The following is a 23757-nucleotide window of genomic DNA, read 5'->3' as shown; positions in this document are numbered from 1 at the left end:
CTTTGTATGGATTTATTTTTAGTAGGAAAATGTGAATGAAAGGTTTGAAATCGGTCCCAAATGTGTATAATGTTTTTCCACAAGTGATAAGACATCACAAATAAAAGGGTACCAGCAGGTGAATCTTTACCCCCCCTCGCCCCCCCTTTTCCCGGCAGTGACTCAACTTGCCTTTGGGGTGGAAGCAGCCGTCAATAAAAGGCTCTCTTCTTTATGGAGGCACTTTGAATTGTCATGTCTTGTCATGCTTGCAGTCAAAGCAACCTTGTCCTTTGGCATCAAGAGCAAAAAGAGACCCTCAGACCAAAGAATATGAAAGAAATAGCGTTAAACATTGCAGTTTTATCATAGAATCCATGAAGTCGGCACCAAGAGTAGATTGTCTGATATGAGTCAGGTTATGATGGACATCAGGGATGCTTGGAGAACCAAACTTCATGAGTGAACTCATTGTCTGAAGAACTTGACGAGATCTTCTGACTGAATGTTAAGTATGACGCCTAAGACAGCTCCACTCACACCTCCGTGGTTGTGCTGGATGCTAGCCCCCGCCCCGCCTCCCCCCTCCCCTGCAGCGCAGAGAAATTGACCTATTACAATAATAATAAACAACTAAAAACAAATATTAATATGAAGTTTGTTGTAGGTTATATTTTCATTCATTCATTCATTTACACCCTGGACTGGTGGCCAGCCAATCACAGGGCACATATAGACAAACAACCATTCACACTCACATTCATACCTATGGACAATTTGGAGTGGCCAATTAACCTAGCATGTTTTTGGAATGTGGGAGGAAACCGGAGTACCCGGAGAAAACCCACGCATGCACGGGGAGAACATGCAAACTTCACACAGAGATGGCCGAGGGTGGAATTGAACTCGGGTGTCCTAGCTGCGAGGTCTGCGCGCTAACCACTTGAAGCTCTACTTTTCAGATCGAACAAAAATGTAAATTCTTCAACTGGTCATAACATTTTGCTCAAAAGTGTGTACTCTATGTACTCTATGTACTTTAATTATGGGCTCTTCCTCAATCTTCCACATTCTAGCACTGTAACATAATATATTGCTTTTTATTTTTTCATATATAATTTCAAAATATTTAAATTGTATAATAATCGAGTACTTCCCCGATAGCAACGTGGTCCAAAGAACCAGGAAGAAAGGCAAACGAAAAGAAATAGAAGTCAACGTTTGGTCTGATCCGCCCTTTGCAAAAGCACACTAGCCCTCATTGTTGTTGCCGAGTGGAATGCTGGAGCATAGTGGGAGGCCATGTGGGTCTGTTGTCATCCCGACCAGGGAGGCGGACGGACATTTTTCACCTTGGATTCTTCTTTCTGTCCTTGTGTGGTTAGGGTGTATGGGTTAATCAACATCAGTGAGGGAATTATTATGGTTCCTCTGCTAGAATCCAGAAGAAGATCAGCTGAGAGCGACAGAAGTAATTAGGCCTTTGGGATGAGGATGAGGCTACCCCCTTACTGAGCAAGGCAGTGCATCAACAAGGGGAGGTTATGTCTGTAAGGTGCACTCAGCCTTGCCACTTCCTTTTTGTTGATGCCGAAGAGACCAATAGGAGTCGAGCCGACCCTGGAATGGGACCAGACCCGGATGAACTGGACTGGGATGGCTTTAGCACCGCATTGGAGAACAGAATAGTAAGTGTCGCTACATTGAGTTGTTGATCTCAAATATGCAAACCAGTCATTTGCTACGATGCAATAACTGGATTGTATTCCTCGGGCGAGGGTTTGAATGCCAGGGTCTTAAACTGCAACTTGTGTTTTTTGGAATTTGCCACCATCCCTGGTCTCAGCCGTGACTATAGACAAGACCAATCCTCCTCCAAGGAGGACCCCTAAGTACCCTACGGGGATTCATGTGAAAAAACATGAGTTCAGCTCTGTACAATAATGAGGGACTGTTGGTGACCCTTGACCTACAGTATATACAGTACAGTACTACAGCAGTAATATGCAACTGTTGTTACTTTGGTCCATGGGAGTTTTATTGCCAATAAACAACATAATGAAACATACAAAAAATTCTATATACATTGTAGAATGAACACGTGGAATTATGAATTTACCAAACAAATGGGAAATAACTACATATGTCTTATATTTTAGATTATATTTGATGTCTTTTTGGTGTTCTCTCAAAGAGCATCATGAGCTTCATGTCACCTGAAATGGTTTTCACTTCCTTGTCAGGGTTCCTCAGTGGAATTCCCTGCCTGATCAGCAGGGTTCGGACCATCCGTTGTGTGTGTCCAAACCTTTGTCCTGTACGGTATGAAAGTTTTGGATTTATTTTAGGGCAAGTCCGTATAGCAAGGCACAATTGGAAAACACTTTGTGGCTTATAATGTGGCTTAAAATAGCTACCTAAACCTACTACTAATGGGTTTAGTCGGCACCCCCTTGTATCATTTTCTAAAAATAGACATTGGTGAGCTTCCATGTAGAAAAGCCATCAGAGCACAGAAACAAGTACTTTTATGGGAAAAAAAAACTGCACTTGGAAAATAGGTCACTTTGGGTACCCTTCATTGTTCCTAATACTTTGCCCGTGATGGCTACTTTAGTAGAAAGTAATGCTGACCAGAGCAGACTTGACAATGAGACATTTTCACTCCTGTTATGGATGGTTGCCGCTAGACGTGAGCTTTTAGCGCAAGGCTAAACTCGTCTATCCGGTCAGCTCGTCACGTCACTCTGTTGATCTTTGTAGCTGAGCTATATTAGGGAGAGATTCCACGAACAAAGACAAGGATTTCTTCTTGCTGCAGGGAGGAACACTCACAATTTGTTGCATATTTTGAGGTAAGACTTTTACCTCTGTTCTGTCTTCCTAGAATCATGGGATGTGACCTTGGTCTTCTGCATCTTTTTATAAGTTGGCATGTCACATTTATCATATTAATAATTGTAATCTTGTAGGAATTAGGCTCTAGTTCAGGGGTGGGCAAACTACGGCCCGGGGGCCACATCCGGCCCGCCAAGTGTTTGAATATGGCCCGCCCAATCTTTCCAAAGTATTTCATTTAAACTCAACATACAACCTGGCATCATGGCCTGAGCCAACCTTTTGATGGTTTTATCAATTTTGTTTTTTGACATGGTCTGTTGTTTACAAAGTGCTCCTGAAAAAAGGGACACAAGCACATAATAGATTATTATTAGATTATTAGATTATTATAATTATTATTAGAACTATTATGATTATTATAATTATTATATTAATGCTAATTATTATATTAATTATATATAATATCATTGTTATATTTGCATATTTTACATAATAATAATATAATAATTATTATTTTAATTTTATTGTAATTATTATAATATTTTATTATTTTTAAAATATTTAAATATAAATATAAAATAAAAAATAATAATAGCAGATTGCATGACAATTTTACAGATACAATAATACCAGGTGGACTGTTACGTGTAAAATATATAGTTTGCCCCCCCCCCCTTCGTAAATTTTGTCATATCAATGCAGCCCGCGAGTCAAAAAGTTTGTTCTGATTTTGAATTGAGGATCATCATAAGAAATAATAGAAATAAAATATGTTGCAGTGGTCAAACCGGTAAAACATGAAATAGTGTATATGTAAAGTTAACTGTTAACTGTCATTGTCATTGTACGAGTATGACAGTAGCAGACCTGCCAACATGTACTCATTGTTCTTACTCATTTGGCTCCCCAGCATGCAGGTTGATGTCATGTTTATAAGCACATTTTTGACCCACTACACATTTTAGGAATGAAATTCAACGACAACAAAACAAAAACAAAATAGATCTTAAGGCGTAATGTAAAGAGACACAAAAATCCAAAGAAAATGCATAAAACACTTGGAAAAAAAATGTTCCATTGGTTTAAATTTGGCATAACTTGATTGGCTTTTAGTTGTTGGGAGGGGCCAAACTTTGTCTACCAAAACATGGCAGAAGGAACTATAGTCAAAGACATGGATCGATGCAATTTTTTGACAGCCCTGCATATGTTTGGGTACGAGCAAGTGTACTGTGTTCCCACCGTGCTGGGACAAGACAAGTGTACTTAATCTGCATTAAGATTCCTTTGTCTTAAAGGGATACTAACCTATAACACAGCCACTATCAAAGTGCTATCAATTGTCTGTGTGCACTGACCTCCAGGATCAGGAGACTTGCCGGGTGTCGGAACAACGCTGCGTCCAGCTGGAAAACACCCAACGTGAGCTCCAGCGACAACTATCAGGCTTGTCGGACCGTCTGGAGGAGGGGGAGACCCGTTCAACTCGGCTGGCTATCCACAGAGACAAGCTGGAGGCCGAGTGTGACAGCCTCAGGCAAGACCTGGACCAACTGGAGGGTGCCTTGATTGCATCCGAACGGGATAAACAGGTACGGAATGATGGGACTTCCGCCAGGAGGAAAGACATTGGTACACTAAGTTCTACACATCATCCAAATGTTGTTCAAAGTGAATAAGATTTGACAGAGGAGTTATTTTAGAGGAGTTATTTAAAGGAGTTACATCACCAACCATCATCAACTGCAAAATCTCCATCAAATTAAAATGGAGGTAAAGTAGGCGGACTTGTTGTTGACATCATAATTATTGGTGATGACATCATCTCAACGACAAGGAAAATAAAAGACACAAGTCACAAAGACTTCACATTCGTCATCATCAACTGTAATGTTGAAACATTGTTGAGTCCCAGAAGAAGAAACCAAAGATCAGAGTTTTCGAGTCTTCATGGCAAAAAAGTAAACAAAAGGTGCACTGGGAATAAAATACTAAAAAATAAAAACATCCAAAGCCCTGCCGGGGCGAGATCACAAGCAGGAGAAAATTAGAGCACAGCGTAGGTGAGAAGAATAAAAAAGAGGACAAGGAAGCCTACTGAGATACGCCTGGAACTGGCAACCAGTCAAGAGAAGAAGACATACGGTAAGTCGAGCAACCATATGCATGAGGATAGCGTATGTAAATACTGTAGAACCAGCTTTGTTACTGTACCCACTGTCCAACTCCCCAAAGTATGCAGGCACAGAGTCAAAAAGGAAGTATCCACAAACAATGTCAAAATAAGAGCCTTTACAGTGTTGGATGGAAAAATAACAAGTACGGCAAAATCACCATTTAAAATCACTATTTAAAATGTTTTCTATTTATTAGGCTCATTATAAACGAGTATTTTGTGTCACTGCTGAGGTTTTTGTGTTCGTCTGCTCTCTGCTAATTCGGTCACAGAAAAGTACAGCGAACAAGGCTGACAGATTATTTCTCCAAATAATTCTTGACACTTTGCAGCAAGCGATGGAGGACCTCCACAGTGAAGAGGAGAAGGTGAACGTGTTAACCGAAGAGAAGACCCAGCTACAGATGCAAATAGAAGATGTAGGTACTTAGTGTAATGGTAGCGATACATTTTATTCAGCCGATTTCTATAATGGGACGCCACCGAAAACGGTGTGCTTTTAGCTGGAGTATGAGCTGGAGCAGGAGCGCTATCAGCGTGAAGAGCTGGAGAAGAACAAGAGGAAAATGGAAGGTGACGGCGTATTTACTCATGAGAACGCTGACGAAATGGAGAAGATGAGGAGTGGTCTGGAAGAGATCATCCAGAGGTCAGTTTTGAAATCGATGCATGTTCTTCAGACCTTTTTTATGAAGGTCAACCTCCAGATATATTCATTCATTCATTTTCTACCGCTTTTTCCTCACGAGGGTCGCGGGGGGTGCTGGAGCCTATCCCAGCTGTCTTTGGGCGAGAGGCGGGGTACACCCTGGACTGGTGGCCAGCCAATCACAGAACACATATAGACAAACAACCATTCACACTCACATTCATACCTATGGACAATTTGGAGTCGCCAATTAACCTAGCATGTTTTTGGAATGTGGGAGGAAATCCACGCATGCATGGGGAGAACATGCAAACTCCACACAGAGATGGCCAAGGGTGGAATTGAACCCCGGTCTCCTAGCTGTGAGGTCTGCACGCTAACCACTAGACCACCGTGCCGCTCTCCAGATACATATTTTAAACGGGGACCAGTTGTGAGACATAATCTCAGATTAGGAGGTGCTGAATCTCACCCAGAAGATTCACACTCGTTAGAGAGGTTGTCCAATCCAGAGGTACTGGTCCCGACTTCCTTGCATGTGTTAACCAAGACCGTCCCAGTCCCAGGACATCCAGAGTCTTGAGGAAAGAAGGGGCGAAACTTTGCTACCAAGGAGCTTTTGGATTACTGCAGATACTGTTCTATTAATTTAGTCAAAAATATCTTTCCATATACTAAATATCCCATGTTATACACGTTCATCCATCATTGAATGTTCCATTGAACCGAGGACTGCTGCCATCGTATTCATTTTGAAATATTTCCAAACCAGTGAACCGTGTATACTCATCCTTTTTTCTATCATGCACGTCTTCCCAAAGCAGGTTGGAAGATGTTTGGCCCTTTCAGACGTCCTGCCCCCGACATGCACTCACTAATAAGAGCAAACAGAGTCAGCCACTGTAACAACTGTGTGTCTTCTCTGACACACGCAGTGCACACCAATGAACAGTATAATCTGGCTTATGATGTTTAAACCTGCAGGTCATTTTGTTAAAAGATCCTCTGTCACTCTTCTCATTAATAAAGTCCATGAGTCACGCCGTTGCTGAGTTACAATGTTTTTCAAACAGCCCATAGCTTAAGTTAATATAAAAACTGTCAATCATTTCAAATTTGTTCCATTGTATTAGCATTGCATGTTGGTCTTTGGAACATGTACAGTTTCTGTGTGAGAAAGAAATACACAATATGATGGTACATCTGCACAAGGAGACCAAATATAAATACTATAAAAATTACTTTTACATGTGTATATGTAAAATATTACAAACATATATAAGTATTGCAGCCAGCACTATTGAACACTTAAAACTGAAATGCGGTGGTCGAGTGGTTAGTGCGCAGACCTCACAGCTAGGAGACCAGGGTTCAATTCCACCCTTTGCATGTTCTGGGTTTGCGTGGGTTTTCTCCGGGTACTCCGGTTTCATCCCCCATTCCAAAAACATGCTAGGTTAATTGGCCACTCCAAATTGTCCATAGGTATGAAAGTCAGCTGGGATAGGCTCCAGCATACCCCCACCCTGGTGAGGACAACCCACATGAAAAAATGGATGGCTGGTTTGGTTCTGGTTTTAGTGGTTTCAGCTGAATATTTTTTCTTCTTTAAAAGCAAATACAAGGGCTGCACGGTGGTCGAGTGGTTAGCGCGCAGACCTTACAGATAGGAGAACAGGGTTAAATTCCACCCTCGGCCATCTTTGTGTGGAGTTTTCCGGGTATTCCGGTTTCTTCCCACATTCCAAAAACATGCTAGGTTAATTAGCGACTCCAAATTGTCCATAGGTATGAATGTGAGTGTGAATGGTTGTTTGTCTATATGTGCCCTGTGATTGGCTGGCCACCAGTCCAGGGTGTAAACCCGCCTCTCGCCCGAAGACAGCTGGGATAGGCACCAGCACCCCCTGCGACCCTCGTGAGGAAAAGCGGTAGAAAATGAATGAATAAATGAAATAAAACTTTATAAAGTTAATAAAAGATCCCTTTATGGCATGTCAATCACCGCACAAATTGATCTCTATCTTACATATTGGTTTGTGTCAGGTTTATCAGTGTAGCAACATTTCTACATCACTTCCAACACGGAACAGGTCTAAACATATCACCTAGGACTGTCAGGTGAAGACGGAGCCAGATTGATGCCGTGTCGTTCTCCTCCATAGGGAATGTTGCTGTAGGCTTCATGTGAACTTGATGTGGATGATTGTTGATGTCATACAAACAGGATTATTGTCTAATCTGAGCATTTTGTTGAAGAGGACACATTTACTCCAATATCGTTTTATCAGAGCACAATGATGAATACTAATATATATTTCCCAATACAGGAAGGATGCGGAGATAAGCAGCATCATCTCCAGTCTAGAAGCCGAAGAGGCCCTCACCAACGGACTGCAGAAGAGAAGCCAAGAAATGCAGGTAAGCCATGAACTCAGGTCATCATTTTATTCCCACATCCACTTTTTTATTGAGAAGTGAAGAAAAATGACAACAATAAAACTTTTCTCCATGGGAGTTTAATTGCAGATAAACGATACTCTTTTGGACTTAATGAAACACGTGGAATTATGAACTTACCAAACAAATGGGAAATTACTATGTATGTCTTATATTTTAGAGCATACAAGTAAGCAATACAAAGAGCATCATGAGCTTCATGTCACCTGAAATGGTTTTCACTTCCTTGTCAGGGTTCCTCAGTGGAATTACCTGCCTGATTAGCGGGGTTCGGACCATCCGTTGTGTGTGTCCAAAACCTTTGTCCTGTACGGTATGAAAGTTTTGGATTTATTTTAGGGCAAGTCCGTATAGCAAGGCACAATTGGAAAACACTTTGTGGCTTATAATGTGGCTTAAAATTGCTACCTAAACCTACTACTTCTCAAACATCAGTATTGATCAGGGGTGGGCAAATATTTTGACTGGTGGGCCGCATTGAGTTAACAAAATTGTCCGGGGGGGCCATAACATATATTTAACATACACACTATTTTATACTTATAATTTTTCTAGATTTTTTTGGTCTAATTTTATCTGTAAAACTTTTTCAGGAGCACTTTAAACATCAGTCATTTAATATATCCTACATTTATTTATATATATATATATTGTTAATATATATATTTTTTCTTGTTATTTATTTTCATTTAATTTGTAATTTTTTTGGTTTTTTTTTACTAAATAAGACGTCCGACTTGCAAGTTATGTTGCCAGATTGTATGTTAAAATTTGAAATACTTAAAAAGCAACAGGCGGGCCGGATTCAATCGCTTAGTGGGCCGCATGTGGCCCCCGGGCCGTAGTTTGCCCACCCCTGGTATTGATAATAATGTTGATGGTTTGATTAATAAAAAAAACATACATTGTACATAAACGCAAATGCTGTGTATGCGAATGAACGCTATGTTCAGCTATTTTGACTGGCATACTATCAATATATATTATTTCATATTTGGTGTGTGAGTGCTTATTATCTGCAGCCTCTGATTTAGGAACTAATGTGAAGGGTTGGGTAAAAAAGGCATGTCCTCTCCAATACAGGTGCCATGACTTCTTATGGTTTATCAGGAACAAAGAATCTCTCCCAATTCAACTCTCACCCTGCTTGAGGCCTAATTCATGTTTAAGGCCTAACCTGCATGTTGAATCGGTACATAGCTGAGGATCACTTTCGCCAATAGAATGCAGGTAGCTTATCGCTGGAGCTTACAGAACGGTGACGTGATGCATTCCTGTGTTTTCAACAGAGCTGCTGTGATTGGTCAAGTTATTTCACAGATCCATGCCTGTCAGAGAAGGCTAAAACACAAATGGAAAGTGATAAGGATCTACCGTCCCTAATACGGGGCATCGTGAATGGGGCCGGAATTTTATTTTCTTTTGTTAAGGCCTACAATTTGTTTCTTGGTATCTTCTGAAAGTAGAATTGGAGTGTTCCATTGTAATGCTCTACCTTTGCTAGGATTTCCTGGACAAACAAAGGACTCATCAAATATAACTTTTTTATAACATTTGAAAAAAAAAACATGTCACGTCGCTTTAAGGCCTTGCAGCATCTAATGTTGGAGGTCAGTTGGTCTTTTTTGTTCTACCACATTCTTCAGCGACTCTTTCACATTCTTAATGCAATTTTAACAGAATTCATTCATTCATTTGGAAAAATCCCCACAGCAAAGACTGTCTTCAACTAAAGATGATGCAAATTAAAATTCCATGCTTTTCTGCATAATATTTTCATGCTCACATGTCAATAAATACAGAATATACAGTAGATATTTCAATTATTAATATTCGCTACTGTGCTTGCATTAGTCTGCTTCCAGTGTTTCCGATTCCTTGTTAGACATTTTGTCACGATGACTTGTCATCACTGTACAATTGGGAAAATCTCTTTTCAAACGTCCAAAAAGATCAACCCAGGAACATTTCATTTATGTTTTAGGAGACTGTGTTTTTTCTCTAAAACATTTTTATGAAGATGAATCTCCTTCACCCTGATACTGATCTGCAAATACAGTATATTTTGCATTGGACAATGAATCCATCACATGTTAACTGAACCTCCACTTCATTAGGAAACTGCTTGACTCCATGTGGTTACTCTGAGCTACTTTTCAAAGAGGTTGAAAGAATGTCAAAGGTCAAAGGCCTAATGTTTTCATGGTTGTTTCCTTACAACAAACCTGTGCTCATAGTGGTTTTATTACGTGGTTGTAAAGCAGGTATACACTGCCAAGGTTCTAAAGGGTCATCACGGTCGGAGAACATCAAGCTCTTTTCTATTCTTTGGGTGTTGGGTTTAAACCAGGGGTCTCAAACTCAATTTACTTGGGGCCCACTGGAGCTAGGTTCTGGGCGAGACTGGTCTGCATCAGGTTTTCCAAAAAAAAAAAAAACACATTTATGAAAAACAGAAAAATTAATAAACTTTGCTTTGGTTTCGATTTTCTACAAGAAAAGCTCTGATAAAACATTCCACTGTTCTCAAATATCTTTTTTATTTTTTTATTTTTCTACACAAAATAAGATGAAAAATAAATAAACAAATCAAGAATAAAGAAAATCAATCAATCAGTAATAAATAAATATAATAATATTAAAACGGCAAATAATAAAAACTTAAGAAACCACATATAGTTGGTGGGTAGACAAATTATTTTTTTCAGATTAAAATGAACAAAGCATTATTAGAGCCCTGTAGACATGACAAAACACGACTATAGTCACATTTATACTCTTTTTATTTACAACATATTGCGCAACTGCAGGGTCTTGAGACACATGCTAACTCGCAAACTAGAGAGCTAGCGACCTAAACGGTAGCCTTCGAGTTATTTCCTTTAAAATCAAATAGCCAAAAACTTACCACTTCCACACGGATAGGGAGGATAACTATTAACAGTTATTTAACCTTTAACATGAACATTAATCAAACATAATAATTTTTTCTGGGTACATGATACCGTACAGAATCCATATCAAACATTAAACTTTCATATCAAGGCGGGGGCCTGAAACTAGTGTCCTGCGGGCCACATTTGGCCCACGGGCCGCGTTTTTGAGACCCCTGGTTTAAACCATCCGTTTGCATTCAACTCAATTGTTAAGTGCAGCAAATCTAATATTGATAAACAGTACAAAAGGTACATACGTGCAACTATGTATTCTTTCGATGGAACATCTATCAGTACTACAGTAACAGGAGCAGATCTGGTTGTCGGTCCTTGAGTTGTATGAACATGTGCGGACAGTATGGTGATCTCTTGTCTTGCTCTGCTGGAGGTCTGCAAGGCTCGGCTTAAATGACTCGGGAGCATTACTTGAAGATGTTTGGCTTGTGTTTTTCCTCTTTGATCGACCGAGGGGAATCACAGAGGATGTAACCACCCCCGCCTGCTGACGATTCCATCAGACACATGAGGCGAGACCTTTAGCTGCAGTGGGGCCACATCTGACTGTAATCCACGGCCAATTATTACGATGGCGCGTTGCCAGGGAAGACGACTATGCAAGCATTGTCACTCAATGATGGGCTCTTTTTTATTGAAATCATTCGATTTAATTGTAGCAAGTAGTCAGAATTGGATTTGTCAATGGAGTCTTCAATCTTGAACTCCGGGGGGGGTTTACCACAATGTTTATATTCAGGCCTTGGGGCGTACAAATGTAACCAGAAACAGATATGAAGAGGACGCTTATTTTGTGTGTGTGAAGACAGGCCGTGCACGCACAAGGGGGTGTGGACAGTAAAGTGCTGGAGGGCTTTAACGAGGGTGTGTGGTTTGGGTGTGCATGCCTGTGTGTGTGTGTGTGTGTGTGTGTGTGTGAGAGAGAGGCAAATCGGTCAGTCAGTCAGTCAGTCAAGCTGTTCCTGCCTCACCATGGCTGTTCTCTCTGCAGAGGTCCTTCGCTGGCACGTGAGTTTCGTATTTTCTTATTTTATTACAAACATGGTGAGCATGAGGATAGCTTTTTTGGGTGTCTTGGAAAAATCTTTCCTTGGGGTTGTTATGTATTAGACTCACCAGTCGGCTCTCACCGTACCTTTGGGTAAAGTAGCGGGAATGTCAGACATCTCCTTGATGTGGCTGCAGAGTTTTTATTTCATTGTAATGTATTATGCTCATTATAATCCCCAAGTTCAAATGTAATGTACTTTGGGTGTTGCACACCACATACACACATCAATGCAAGGAGTTGTCAGAGTGACGGGGGTGTACAAAAAGTGACTGCGATCCTTGCTCAAGGGCACCTTAACAGTAGTCTGTAAGCAGACAAGCATCTCTACAACAACTAGTTGCCATTTATTTTTGCCCATGGGGTTTGGGGGGGCTCGTAATTCACTCCTATTAGCCAAACAAATTGTAGCTTGAGTTTAATGGTAGATTAAAGCAACGTGTTACAGTTGTTTGATTGCTGGTTCATTCATACGCTTTCATTGAAAACAACCATTGAGTTGATGAGTTGCACTCTTAATGGTTCATGTCAATATTTTTACCAGTGGTGGGGGGTAGAAAGGGCAAATATGACCTCTGATGGTGTTAGTTATTTATATATGTCATATTTTACGGATTTGTATTTGTTTAGCACATAAACACTTGCTTTCAGCAGCAGCTAGTCTATACTGCATAGTCGCAAAAAGGGCATTTACATAAATTGAATAACTTCAGGGGTGTTCAAAGTGCAGCCCGGGAGCCAGTCACAACATTATTTTACAAGAATAAAATCATAATATTATGAGGATAAATAATGTCATATGTCATATCAATATTATGACGAGCAAAAAAAAAAAAAAAAAAAGGAAAGTTGTAATTTTTGAAAAATTAGGTTGTGGAAAAAGATATATTTTGAGAATAAATTCAAATTATCATGGAACTAGATTTAGAATTATGATAAGAAAATATAAATCAAATTGTTTATGATTAAATAAACAGAAATACGATTGCATTATAACTATAATGTGCTGGAATATATTGGAAATAATACTGAAATAATACCTTTTCTAGGGTTCAAAGTGTAAGCATTTCGATGAGTGTCCTTAAGGGGTTAACTTGTCTGAATGTCAAAGGTCAGAGACCCTAAAATAAGTTAGTGAAGTCGTCCAGTGAATTGTGTGAAAATCTTAATATAGTGATTATGATCTACACAGACTGTTCCTCAATAAGAATAATGAATGGCGACCCAAGAGCAACATTCCTCAAATGTTAGAAGCGTCTTCCAGACCGGACATAGTAGACCCTGCCCTCGGTCGGAATACCAACAATGACTGTGGCTACAGACATTCCTGCTCTAAATTGCTACCTGAGGAAAAATCCAGCGGCATGCCGAATCCCAAGAGACACCAGACTGAAACAGGCTGACCACACAAGAACTGCCCTGAAATAGAAAACAATCTGCTGAGCTGAAGCCCAATTTGCTCTTTGTCAAAACAGAAGATAACGTTGAACTTCTGATGTTCTTCTCATATTTGCATTTCAGAGAACATTCTCCTTTTTATTGCACTTAAACCCATTCCAACTGTGTGTCTGCTCAGGCCCGCATTGAGGAGCTGGAAGAGGAGCTGGAAGCAGAGCGAACCATCAGAGCAAAGGTATGATCAAAACGACATCACGACCACACGTGGAACATAGAGCAGATACATTTAAGGTGTTTGTCAGGCTGCAAGGCAGATAAGTCGATGACGCTCAGGCCTTTCTCGAGGTTTGCGTGGAGGTGCTACTACTTTGGACCAAGATGCTCTTGGAGGACACGAGAACCTGTCCATATCTAAACTGTTGAAAAGAATGACAGTAGCCCCGAGGGTGTGTGTTGTTCCTTTCTCCCCACTCCGGGTCGTCATTCTAATGGGGGATACCAGCTCCCTGAAGACGTACAGACGATGAAAGAGGCAGGCACGGACATGTCCGTCTTTATCTGTTCCACAGCTCAAATAGAGCATATCTCCGCCTAAGACGTGCCTCGCAAGGAGATACCATCAGGAGACTGACAAGACAACACTATTCACCATGGAGTCTTCTCCCACATGGATTGGCTGTCCAGTTCACACACATAAATGTTGGTTTAATTGTGAATATGTTCTGTATGGAATGATGGTTAGTTTGAATGAGTTACATTTAAATTAAATTTCATTTAAATGTTCATTCATTCATTTTCGCGGGGGTGCTGGAGGCCATGCCAGCTGTCTTCGTGCAAGAGCCAATCACATGGCACATATAGACAAACAACCATTCACACTCACATTCATACCTATGGACAATTTGGAGTCACCAATTAACCTAGCATGTTTTTGGAATGTGGGAGGAAACCGGAGTACCCGGAAAAAACCCACACATGCACGGGGAGAACATGCAAACTCCACACAGAGATGGCCGAGGGTGGAATTGAACTCGGGTCTCCTATCTGTGAGGTCTGCGCGCTAACCACTCGACCACTGTGCAGCCCTCATTTAAATGTAATGAATATTATTTAATTTATTCTAGACTTTCAATTGAATTCCATATTCATTCATTCATTCATTCATTTTCTACCGCTTTTTCCTCACGAGGGTTGCGGGGGTGCTGGAGCCTATCCCAGCTGTCTTCGGGCGAGAGGCGGTACACCCTGAACTGGTCGCCAACCAATCACAGGGCACATATAGACAAACAACCATTCACACTCTCATTCATACCTATGGACAATTTGGAGTCACCAATTAACCTAGCATGTTTTTTGGAATGTGGGAGGAAACCGGAGTACCCGGAAAAACACACATGCAAACTCCACATAGAGATGGCCGAGGGTGGAATTGAACTCGGGTCTCCTAGCTGTGAGGTGGTTCTTCATTAGCATGTAAAGAGCAGCGAGTGTTGCTGTCCTTCAGGACTGTTTACCCAGAGGATAGTGATGACTGAGTCCCTCACACACAGACAGGCCATAGACATAGACAGGGGGGCCTTAGGGGGTGGTACAGCCCAAAAAAAAAAAAGGACCCGTGGGTGATCATCTGTTTTCACTCCTTGTGCCTTTTTCTGAATGTTTACTGACATTACGGACGTTATGGAGCTTGAAGTTCTGACAATCTACTGTCTTGAAAGCAGCTGTAAAATATCACTTTAAAGACAGGAGAGCTTTTAACTAGAGAGTGCTAGTTGTTTGTGCAAGTAATGGCCCGAGACCATAAACTCTCTCCATGTGTGCTGTGTGATGTACTTGTACATGTTAGAGCATGTAAAGGATACCTTCCACTACTTGGCCTGGGAGTAGACACACTGACAAAAACATCTGTATTTGTGTAAGTTGGCATATTTGTGTCATTAGTTCATTGACAGAATGTTGTTTTTGTTTGTAAGTGAAATGGAATATTCTTAGTTATAACTGTCTATTTCATAAGAGCAGATTATTCATGGAAAGCATCTCTACCTAAGAGACTTAGACCATGGATTTGAACAAAACAATCCAAGTTGGTCATCACACCTTGGAGTCGAGCACTCCCACGTCACACAATCGCTGAGTCGGAAGTCGGCTCCATAAGTCAGCTTTGAGTTTGAGGATGTGATGAGCGCAATGTTGTGTGGGGTGTCATTTCTTTTCTTGTCATTTCAGGTCGAGAAGCAGAGAGCAGATCTAAGCAGAGAGCTGGAAGATCTCACAGATCGACTGGAGGAAGCAGGAGGGGTCACCGCCTCTCAGGTAAAAAAAAAAAAAACATCTCGTTTTTATTACGGTCAAAGTCGATCACCTGCGGTTTGGTTTGAATTTGGAATCTAGGTTCCCATATTGGAAATATAAATTGTGACGAAAAAGCTTTATTTACAGTGCATGATATTTGAAGTACTAGTCCATCATATTATGCCCGGCAAGGCAAACTAAACATTCATTCATTCATTCATTTTCGACCGCTTTTTCCTCACAAGGGTTGCGGGAGGTGCTGGAGCCTATCCCAGCTGTCTTTGGGCGAGAGGCGGGGTACACCCTGGACTGGTCGCCAACCAATCACAGGGCACATATAGACAATAGGGGTGTGAATCTCAGCACTGTGGACGATTCGATACACATCTCGATGCACTGCCAGCGATACGATACTTTAACGATACATGGAATTTTCTGGCGATACAATTCACCCTCTTCACAATGCGATACAATAGCTCCTGGATCCACTTGTTCTGACCTGATTTGCTTGGTTTTTCCCCGATGTCCGACCAGGAACTAGACGGGGAGGCGGCGGTAGACTTGTCCGTGATGTGGTGTCCCCTTTTTAATGGGTCTGCATGTTTGTCTGCTGCCGTTGTACGGCTTATTAATGCCGCATTCTTTGCAAACAACCATTCACACTCACGCAAACTAAACATTGTCTGTGAATTAAAGGTCTACACGGAGCGGCTGGCCCCACGGCTGGCCGGACTTCGGCTAACGGGGCGGGGCAGGCTGAAGAAATCTCAAGAACATGGCCACAGCTGTGGCCACGGCTGTGGAAAACTAATATAAAAAAATATTCATAGCCTCATTTGTTTCTTGGAAGGTCACCTATATTGTCCATAATCCTTCCTTATATTATCTTTTTCACACAATTTATACTATTTTGAGCTGAAAAGAGTCACTCAAATCTCACCATAGCTGTGGACGGCTGTGGCTGTCGTGCCACCGCTGTGGGGCGGGGTGGGGCGGCCAAGGAAAAGCACAGCCGTGTAGACCTCTACTGTGAATGCATCCATTTTTGCTATTACTTTATCAGCTGAGTAAAACGCTGAGTGCTAAGTATTTGCATCAAATGTATTTTCATATGAACATTAATCATTATCCTTGGACTTTTTGAAGCTATTTCTTAGTCCTGTGGTTGGTCACCCTGGAGTCCATTAAGGATATCCAGGCCATCAGTAGTCCATCTGTATGCTTGAATGAATGAATGATTTCAAGAAACATGTATTATATTTGCTCTTATTTTCCAAGTCAAACATGCAAAAGAATGTCTTTCTCAAAAGAAGCGACAAATGCACAGCATTTCCCAGAACAGCAGGAAGAAGCACTAAAAAGTCACAGTTTAGTGATTGAGCTTTGGCTGCATCGATACTGGCAATAAAAAAACTTCTACTTATGTTTGATCAACAGATGGAGGTGAACAAGAAGCGAGAAGCAGAGCTCCAGCGTCTGAGGCGAGACCTGGAGGAGTCGTCAGTCCAGTCGGAGGCGCTGGCCGCCACCTTGAGAAAACGTCACGGCGACGTCATGGCAGAGCTCAGTGAGCAGTGTGAGGCTCTGCAGAGGACCAGGGCCAAGTTGGAGAAAGAGAAGCAGAACTTGAGAATGGAAGTAGACGACCTCGCCACTTCTCTAGACAGCCTGCAGAAAGCCAAGGTTTGGATGTTCGGGGGGGACATGGAGAAAGTGTTTCCACCACTTAACCTAAGCCATGCGGCTGTGTGACAAATGAATGTCACATGTTGGTTTTTCATGCGCTGCTGCAGATGTCCTCGGATGGCCAGATGAAGAAATTGGAAGAGCAGCTCTGCGAGTCCAACAGGCGAGGAGATGACTTGCAGAGGACGCTCACTGAGCTCACTGTGATCAGGAACAGACTCACTGGTACACCAACATTTTTTTATTCAAATTATGACATATTCTAGAATAGCTTGCGTGCTATTTTTTAATACAAATAATAATCCCACAAGGGAACTAGTCAATATTTTTACCAGTGGTGGGGGCAGAAAGGGCAAATATGACCTCTGATGGTGTTAGTTATTTATTTATATGTCATATTTTACGGGTTTGTATTTGTTTAGCACATAAACTCTTGCTTTCAGCAGCAGCTAGTCTATCCTGCATAGTTCCACATGTCCAAAAGGAGTAGGAAGAAGCAAAGCTTATTAAATCTTACCCCTCCATCTGGTACTTTTACAATCAGTAACTGTTACATTTGTTCACTTCCTGCTTTCCTAATATAGTTTAGTTTTTTTTTTCACTAAATTAAATTAAAAAGTCACAACATAATAATATAGTTTAGTTTTTTTTTTCATTAAATTAAATTAAATAAAAAAAAACTAAACTATATTAGGAAAGCAGGAAGTGAACAAATGTAACAGTTACTGATTGTAAAAGTACCAGATGGAGGGGTAATTTAATTTAATTTAATTTAATTTAATTTAATTTAATTTAATTTAATTTAATTTAATTTAATTTAATTTAATTTAATTTAATTTAATTTAATTTAATTTAATTTAATTTAATTTAATTTAATTTAATTTAATTTAATTTAATTATTCATTCATTCATTTTCTACCGCTTTTTCCTCACGAGGGTCGCGGGGGTAATTTAATTTAATTTAATTTAAACCCAAATAAGTTAGCAGAACTAAAAAAAAAAAGTGAGGCAATCAGTTGCCACCTTTTTTTTTTTTTAGTTCATAAACCCAAACATTTTAGTATATCAGAGGTTTAATATTTGGAGTTGATATTACATATACTTTTTAAATTTTGGGCTTAAAAGAGAAATTTTTTTTCGCATTCTCTGTGCCATGAAAAGTAAATACAAATTATTTTAAGTAGGTTACACAAATCTGCAAAAAAGTTCATATTAATCAAAAATTACAAGTTAAATAAACTGACAAGACTTATAAACCAACATTTATAAGTAGAACTTTTAAGAAATTTTTAAGTTAACTATAATTATACCAATTAATTATTTTGAGCATTCGGATTTAAGTTGTATGTAAAGTATGTTTTAGTTAAGTTAATCTTAATTAATATAGCCATAGTTCAATTTAATCAAAAAATATTAGTTAAAAGTACTCAACATGTTAAATGAACTTGACATACTTTGAGAACTTTGAGTATGCATAACTTCATTTATTTAAGTACTTTGAACATGACAGTGTGGTTTCTAATTTGACGTCCGCTGTAAGAATGCACGGTAGCTACTTGGGGGTGTCACATGATTTCTTCTTCTTGATCCCGCCCTGTTATAACCTGCTGTTGGGAGCATTTCCGATTTTCCGATTCCGAACGTCTGTGTTCCCTTTAGCTGATAACACAGACCTGAGTCGACGGTTGGAGGAGGCCGAGAGCAAATCCAGTCAGCTAAGCCGCACCAAGACCCTCCTCCAATCTCAACAGGAGGACCTGAAGAAACAGCTGGATGAGGAGGTCAAAGTTAGTGTTCCCAGTCCAGAGATACAAAACTGAAAATGTGAAAATAAAAGGAAATGAAGTATTTAACGTGGCGCTATGACAAGTGAAAGAAATACCAACACGTGCTATCCCGTGGTTGCCAGTGTAAGCAGGCCGTCGGCGGAAGTCTGAGCTCAGTGCGGCAGGAGTGTGAGGTGCTCAAGGAGCAGCTGGAGGAGGAGCAGGAGAGCAAGCAGGAACTCCAGAGGCTCATCTCCAAACTCAATAGCGAGGTGACACACTGGAAGACAAAATACGAGGCGGACGCCATTCAGTATGCTGATGAGCTGGAGGAAACCAAGTAGGTCAAAGTGGATCCCGGCAGTCCTGGTCGTTGGAGGGAGAGCAGGGGTTCAACTGATGCTTGTGCTGCAGGAAGAAGCTGGTGTTACGGCTGCAAGAGGCTGAGGAGGCAGTGGAAGCTACCCAGGCCAAGTGCTCATCTCTGGATAAAACCAAACAGAGGCTCCAGGGAGAGGTGGAGGAGCTGTGCATAGACCTGGAGAAGGTAAAGCAGGGGGTCCTTCAGCCTCATAAAACCTGTGACTGTGGAAATTAAACATAGAGTATGTTCTCTCTTCTAAGGCCAGAAGTTGTGGACAAGCGCTGGATAAGAAGCAGCGGGTCCTGGAGAAGCAGCTGGGAGACTGGAAGCAAAAGTGTGAGGAACTGGTAGCTGAGGTGGAGGGTTGCCAAAAGGAGAGTAGACAACACACTGACGAGCTGTTTAAAGTCAAGACGGTTCATGAAGAGTCTCTGGAGCAACTGGAGGTTCTTCGAAAGGAGAACAAGACTTACAAAGGTACACCATATTCATTCACTCAGTTTAAGAATAGCCGAGAAATTGCAGGGATTTGGTAATGGTAATGGTAATGGTAATGGTAATGGTAATGGTAATGGTAATGGTTTTATTTCACTTGAACATGCATCAGATTACAATTGAGTGCATCCCATAATCAGTTCACAGTTCCACATGTCCAAAAGGAGTAGGAAGAAGCAAAGCTTATTAAATCCTACCCCTCCATCTGATACTCTTACAATCAGTAACTGTTACATTTGTTCACTTCCTGCTTTCCTAATATAGTTTGGGGTTTTTTTCATTAAATTTAATTAAATTAATTAAATTCTTCATTAAATTAAATTTAATTTAATTTAATTTAATAAAAAAAAAAAAACATCTCTGTGTGGAGTTTGCATGTTCTCCCCGTGCATGCGTGGGTTTTCTCCGGGTACTCCGGTTTCCTCCCACATTCCAAAAACATGCTAGGTTAATTGGCCACTCCAAATTATCCATAGGTATGAATGTGAGTGTGAATGGTTGTTTGTCTATATGTGCCCTGTGATTGGCTGGCCACCAGTCCAGGGTGTACCCCACCTCTCGCCCGAAGAAAGCTGGGATAGGCTCCAGCACCCCCGCGACCCTCGTGAGGAAAAAGCGGTAGAAAATGAATGAATGAATGAATGAAAAAAAAACTAAACTATATTAGGAAAGCAGGAAGTGAACAAATGTAACAGTTACTGATTGTAAAAGTACCAGATGGAGGGGTAATTTAATTTAATTTAATTTAATTAAAAAAACCTAAACTATATTAGGAAAGCAGGAAGTGAACAAATGTAACAGTTACTGATTGTAAATGTACCAGATGGAGGGTTAATTTAATTTAATTTAATTTAATTTAATTTAATTTAATTTAATTTAATTTAATTTAATTTAATTTAATTTAATTTAATTTAATTTAATTTAATTTAATTTAATTTAATTTAAAAAACCTAAACTATAATAGGAAAGCAGGAAGTGAACAAATGTAACAGTTACTGATTGTAAAAGTACCAGATGGAGGGGTAATTTAATTTAATTTAATTTTATTTTATTTTATTTTATTTTATTTTATTTTATTTTATTTTATTTTATTTTATTTTATTTTATTTTATTTTATTTTATTTTATTTTATTTTTTGTCACGTACCGAACACGTACTGTTGTGCAGAGGAGATCGTTGACCTGACAGACCAGCTCTCGGATGGAGGTAAGAATGTCCACGAACTTCAGAAAGCAAAGAAGAAGATCGAGATGGAAAAAGAAGAGTTGCAGGCGTCCTTGGAAGAGACCGAAGGAGCTCTGGAGGTATGACCATACTACGGAAGTGGAAATGATCACCTTCACATTGTTCCTCCACGTCATGTTACAGTTTTTGCATTGCAAATGTCTTCTCGTTTAGGCTGAGGAGACCAAGGTGCTGAGGCTGCAGCTGGAGTTGTCCCAAGCCAAAGGAGATCTGGAGCGCAGACTTCAGGAGAAAGAAGAAGAGACTGAAGCTGCTCGGTAACCTCCTATGTGGATACGTATCTTCTCACATCTTCACATCTGTGGCACTACCACGCCCACTTATTCTGTTCACATTTCTGCTTTTAATTTCACCTTTTATTTATTAAGACCTGTCTCATCCAGCCTCTCCTCCTTTGCTGAACAACTCGGCTGCCATTTTATGCAACTTTCACCTCACTGCTCTCCATCTTTTGCTTCTTTGTCAGAAAAAGCCATCAAAGGGCGTTGGAGTCCCTGCAGGCCACTTTAGATGTGGAGATTAAAGGTCGAGCGGAGGGACTGAAGCTCAAGAAGAAACTGGAGTCTGATGTTGCCGAACTGGAGCTCCAAGTGGAACTGCTTACCAAAAGCAACAACGAGTTCAGCAAAAGCAGCAAAAAGACTCAGCAGCAGATCAAGGTTTGATGCCAGCATGCTATTGGTGGTCTGCTGCTTCCAAAGAGACACCTACACGATATCTATGCTTCAGGAGCTACAGGCTCAGCTGGAGGAGGAGGTGAAGGGCAGCGAGGAGCGCAAGGAGGAGTTGGCGGCCTTAGAGCGACGTTGTGCTCTGCTGGTCGCCGACGGCGAACAGACTCGCTCCGCCTTGGAGAGCACAGAGAGGACTCGCAAAGCCTTGGAGGTGGAGCTTCAGGATGCCAATGAAAAATACAACGACCTGAACAATCAGGTGACTTTTGGTCTTCTGCTCGTCGTTGTGTGCTTCCAGGGTGCGCGAAAGAACCTCTAAAATTATTCGAAAATTTCATTCATTCATTCATTTTCTACCGCTTATCCTCACGAGGGTCGTGGAGGTGCTGGAGCCTATCCCAGCTGTCTATGGGCAAGAGGCGAGCTACACTCTGGACTGGTGGCCAGCCAATCACAGGGCTCATATAGACAAACAACCATTCACACTCACATTCATACCTATGGACAATTTGGAGTCGCTAATTAACCTAGCATGTTTTTGGAATGTGGGAGAAAACCGGAGTACCCGGAGAAAACCCACGCATGTACGGGGAGAACATGCAAACTCCACACAGAGATGGCCGACGGTGGGGAAAGACAAAATAAGAAGCCAAAAAGTGACCACTTCCACACAAAATAGGAGAAGAACTCATTAATTCGTCCATTTTCTACCGCTTATCTTCACGAGGGTCGCGGGGGTGCTGGAGCGGCGAGGTACACCCTGGACTGGTGGCCAGCCAATCACAGGGCTCATATAGACAAACAACCATTCACACTCACATTCATACCTATGGACAATTTGGAGTCGCTAATTAACCTAGCATGTTTTTGGAATGTGGAGGAAACCGGAGTACCCGGAAAAAACCCACACATGCACGGGGAGAACATGCAAACTCCACACAGAGATGGCCGAGGGTGGAATTGAACCCAGGTCTCCTAGTTGTGAGGTCTGCACGCTAACCACTCATACACCGTGCAGCCCTATTTGAAAATTATGAAATGATATTCAACACCTGGACGTTATTCTCTTGAACATTTTTTTTTTATTTTTTTACTAGTTGTTAAAATGATATTTTCTCAATGGGACAATAAAAATGTCACAAATGACCTTGAGCGCTGAGGACACTCCTGCTATAGCACTTCCTGTTTGACATGACCTAGTCGACACGAAAGTTTACGTCTTACGTATGACTTTTAGTTCCAGTCGGCTCTGAGTGGAAGGAGGAAGCTAGAAGTGGATCTCCAAGCTCTGCAGCAGGAGCACGAGGAGCTCCAAGGAGAGATGAGAGGATCTGCAGAGAAGTCCAAGAAGACCAACTGTGAGGTAACATGCAACCCCACACAAAACTACAGGAAGTCATGCTGACATGAAGTTATCAAAAAGCTCTTGAATGTGTGCAGTTGGCCAGAGTGGGGGAAGAGCTCCGCCTGGAGCAGGAGCACGTGATCCATCTGGAGAGGGTGAAGAAAGGTCTCGAGGCCCAGGTGAAAGATATGAGCAGCAAGCTGGATGAAGCTGAGCAGATGGCTCTTAAAGGGGGCAAGAAAATCATCCAGAAGCTGGAAGCAAAGGTAACCCAAACTCTTAGCTTCCGCCAATCAACCACTTATTGATCCATGTGCTCTTCTACAACACCTTCAAGATCTTCATGGTGGAGAAGCACATTGACCTTTCTCCAGTAACCAGTCTGGTT

At 41.0% G+C, this 23757-nt stretch overlaps 1 protein-coding gene across 4 annotated transcripts in view; it reads left to right on the top strand.

Annotated features, from left to right (window-relative positions):
- LOC131109347 (putative uncharacterized protein MYH16) overlaps positions 1-23757 on the top strand; it is a 32821-nt gene that overhangs the window by 4886 nt on the left and 4178 nt on the right. The window contains exons 1-19 of one of the 4 annotated variants that reach the window (XM_058061263.2): positions 1122-1667; positions 4185-4412; positions 5329-5415; positions 5500-5645; positions 7976-8066; positions 13681-13737; positions 15729-15815; positions 17232-17477; positions 17588-17705; positions 19140-19267; positions 19390-19586; positions 19661-19793; positions 19871-20087; positions 21273-21409; positions 21504-21607; positions 21817-22009; positions 22080-22283; positions 23262-23387; positions 23465-23635. In XM_058061263.2, the coding sequence (XP_057917246.2) occupies positions 1524-1667; positions 4185-4412; positions 5329-5415; positions 5500-5645; positions 7976-8066; positions 13681-13737; positions 15729-15815; positions 17232-17477; positions 17588-17705; positions 19140-19267; positions 19390-19586; positions 19661-19793; positions 19871-20087; positions 21273-21409; positions 21504-21607; positions 21817-22009; positions 22080-22283; positions 23262-23387; positions 23465-23635 (2814 nt within the window). In that variant the 5' untranslated portion in view covers positions 1122-1523. Of the gene's footprint in view, positions 1-1121; positions 1668-2154; positions 2835-4184; positions 4413-4860; positions 4966-5328; positions 5416-5499; positions 5646-7975; positions 8067-13680; positions 13738-15728; positions 15816-17231; positions 17478-17587; positions 17706-19139; positions 19268-19389; positions 19587-19660; positions 19794-19870; positions 20088-21272; positions 21410-21503; positions 21608-21816; positions 22010-22079; positions 22284-23261; positions 23388-23464; positions 23636-23757 lie in introns of those variants that run through there. The other 3 variants (XM_058061264.2, XM_058061262.2, XM_058061265.2) reach the window with 3 other exon arrangements.

Source organism: Doryrhamphus excisus, linkage group LG2 (genome assembly GCF_037039965.1).
Source record: "Doryrhamphus excisus strain RoL-2023G ecotype Guam linkage group LG2, RoL_Dexc_Guam_v1.1, whole genome shotgun sequence".
NCBI lineage: Eukaryota > Metazoa > Chordata > Actinopteri > Syngnathiformes > Syngnathidae > Doryrhamphus > Doryrhamphus excisus.
Note: the sequence above shows the minus strand (reverse complement) of the source record. Positions and strands in the feature narration are given on the sequence as shown.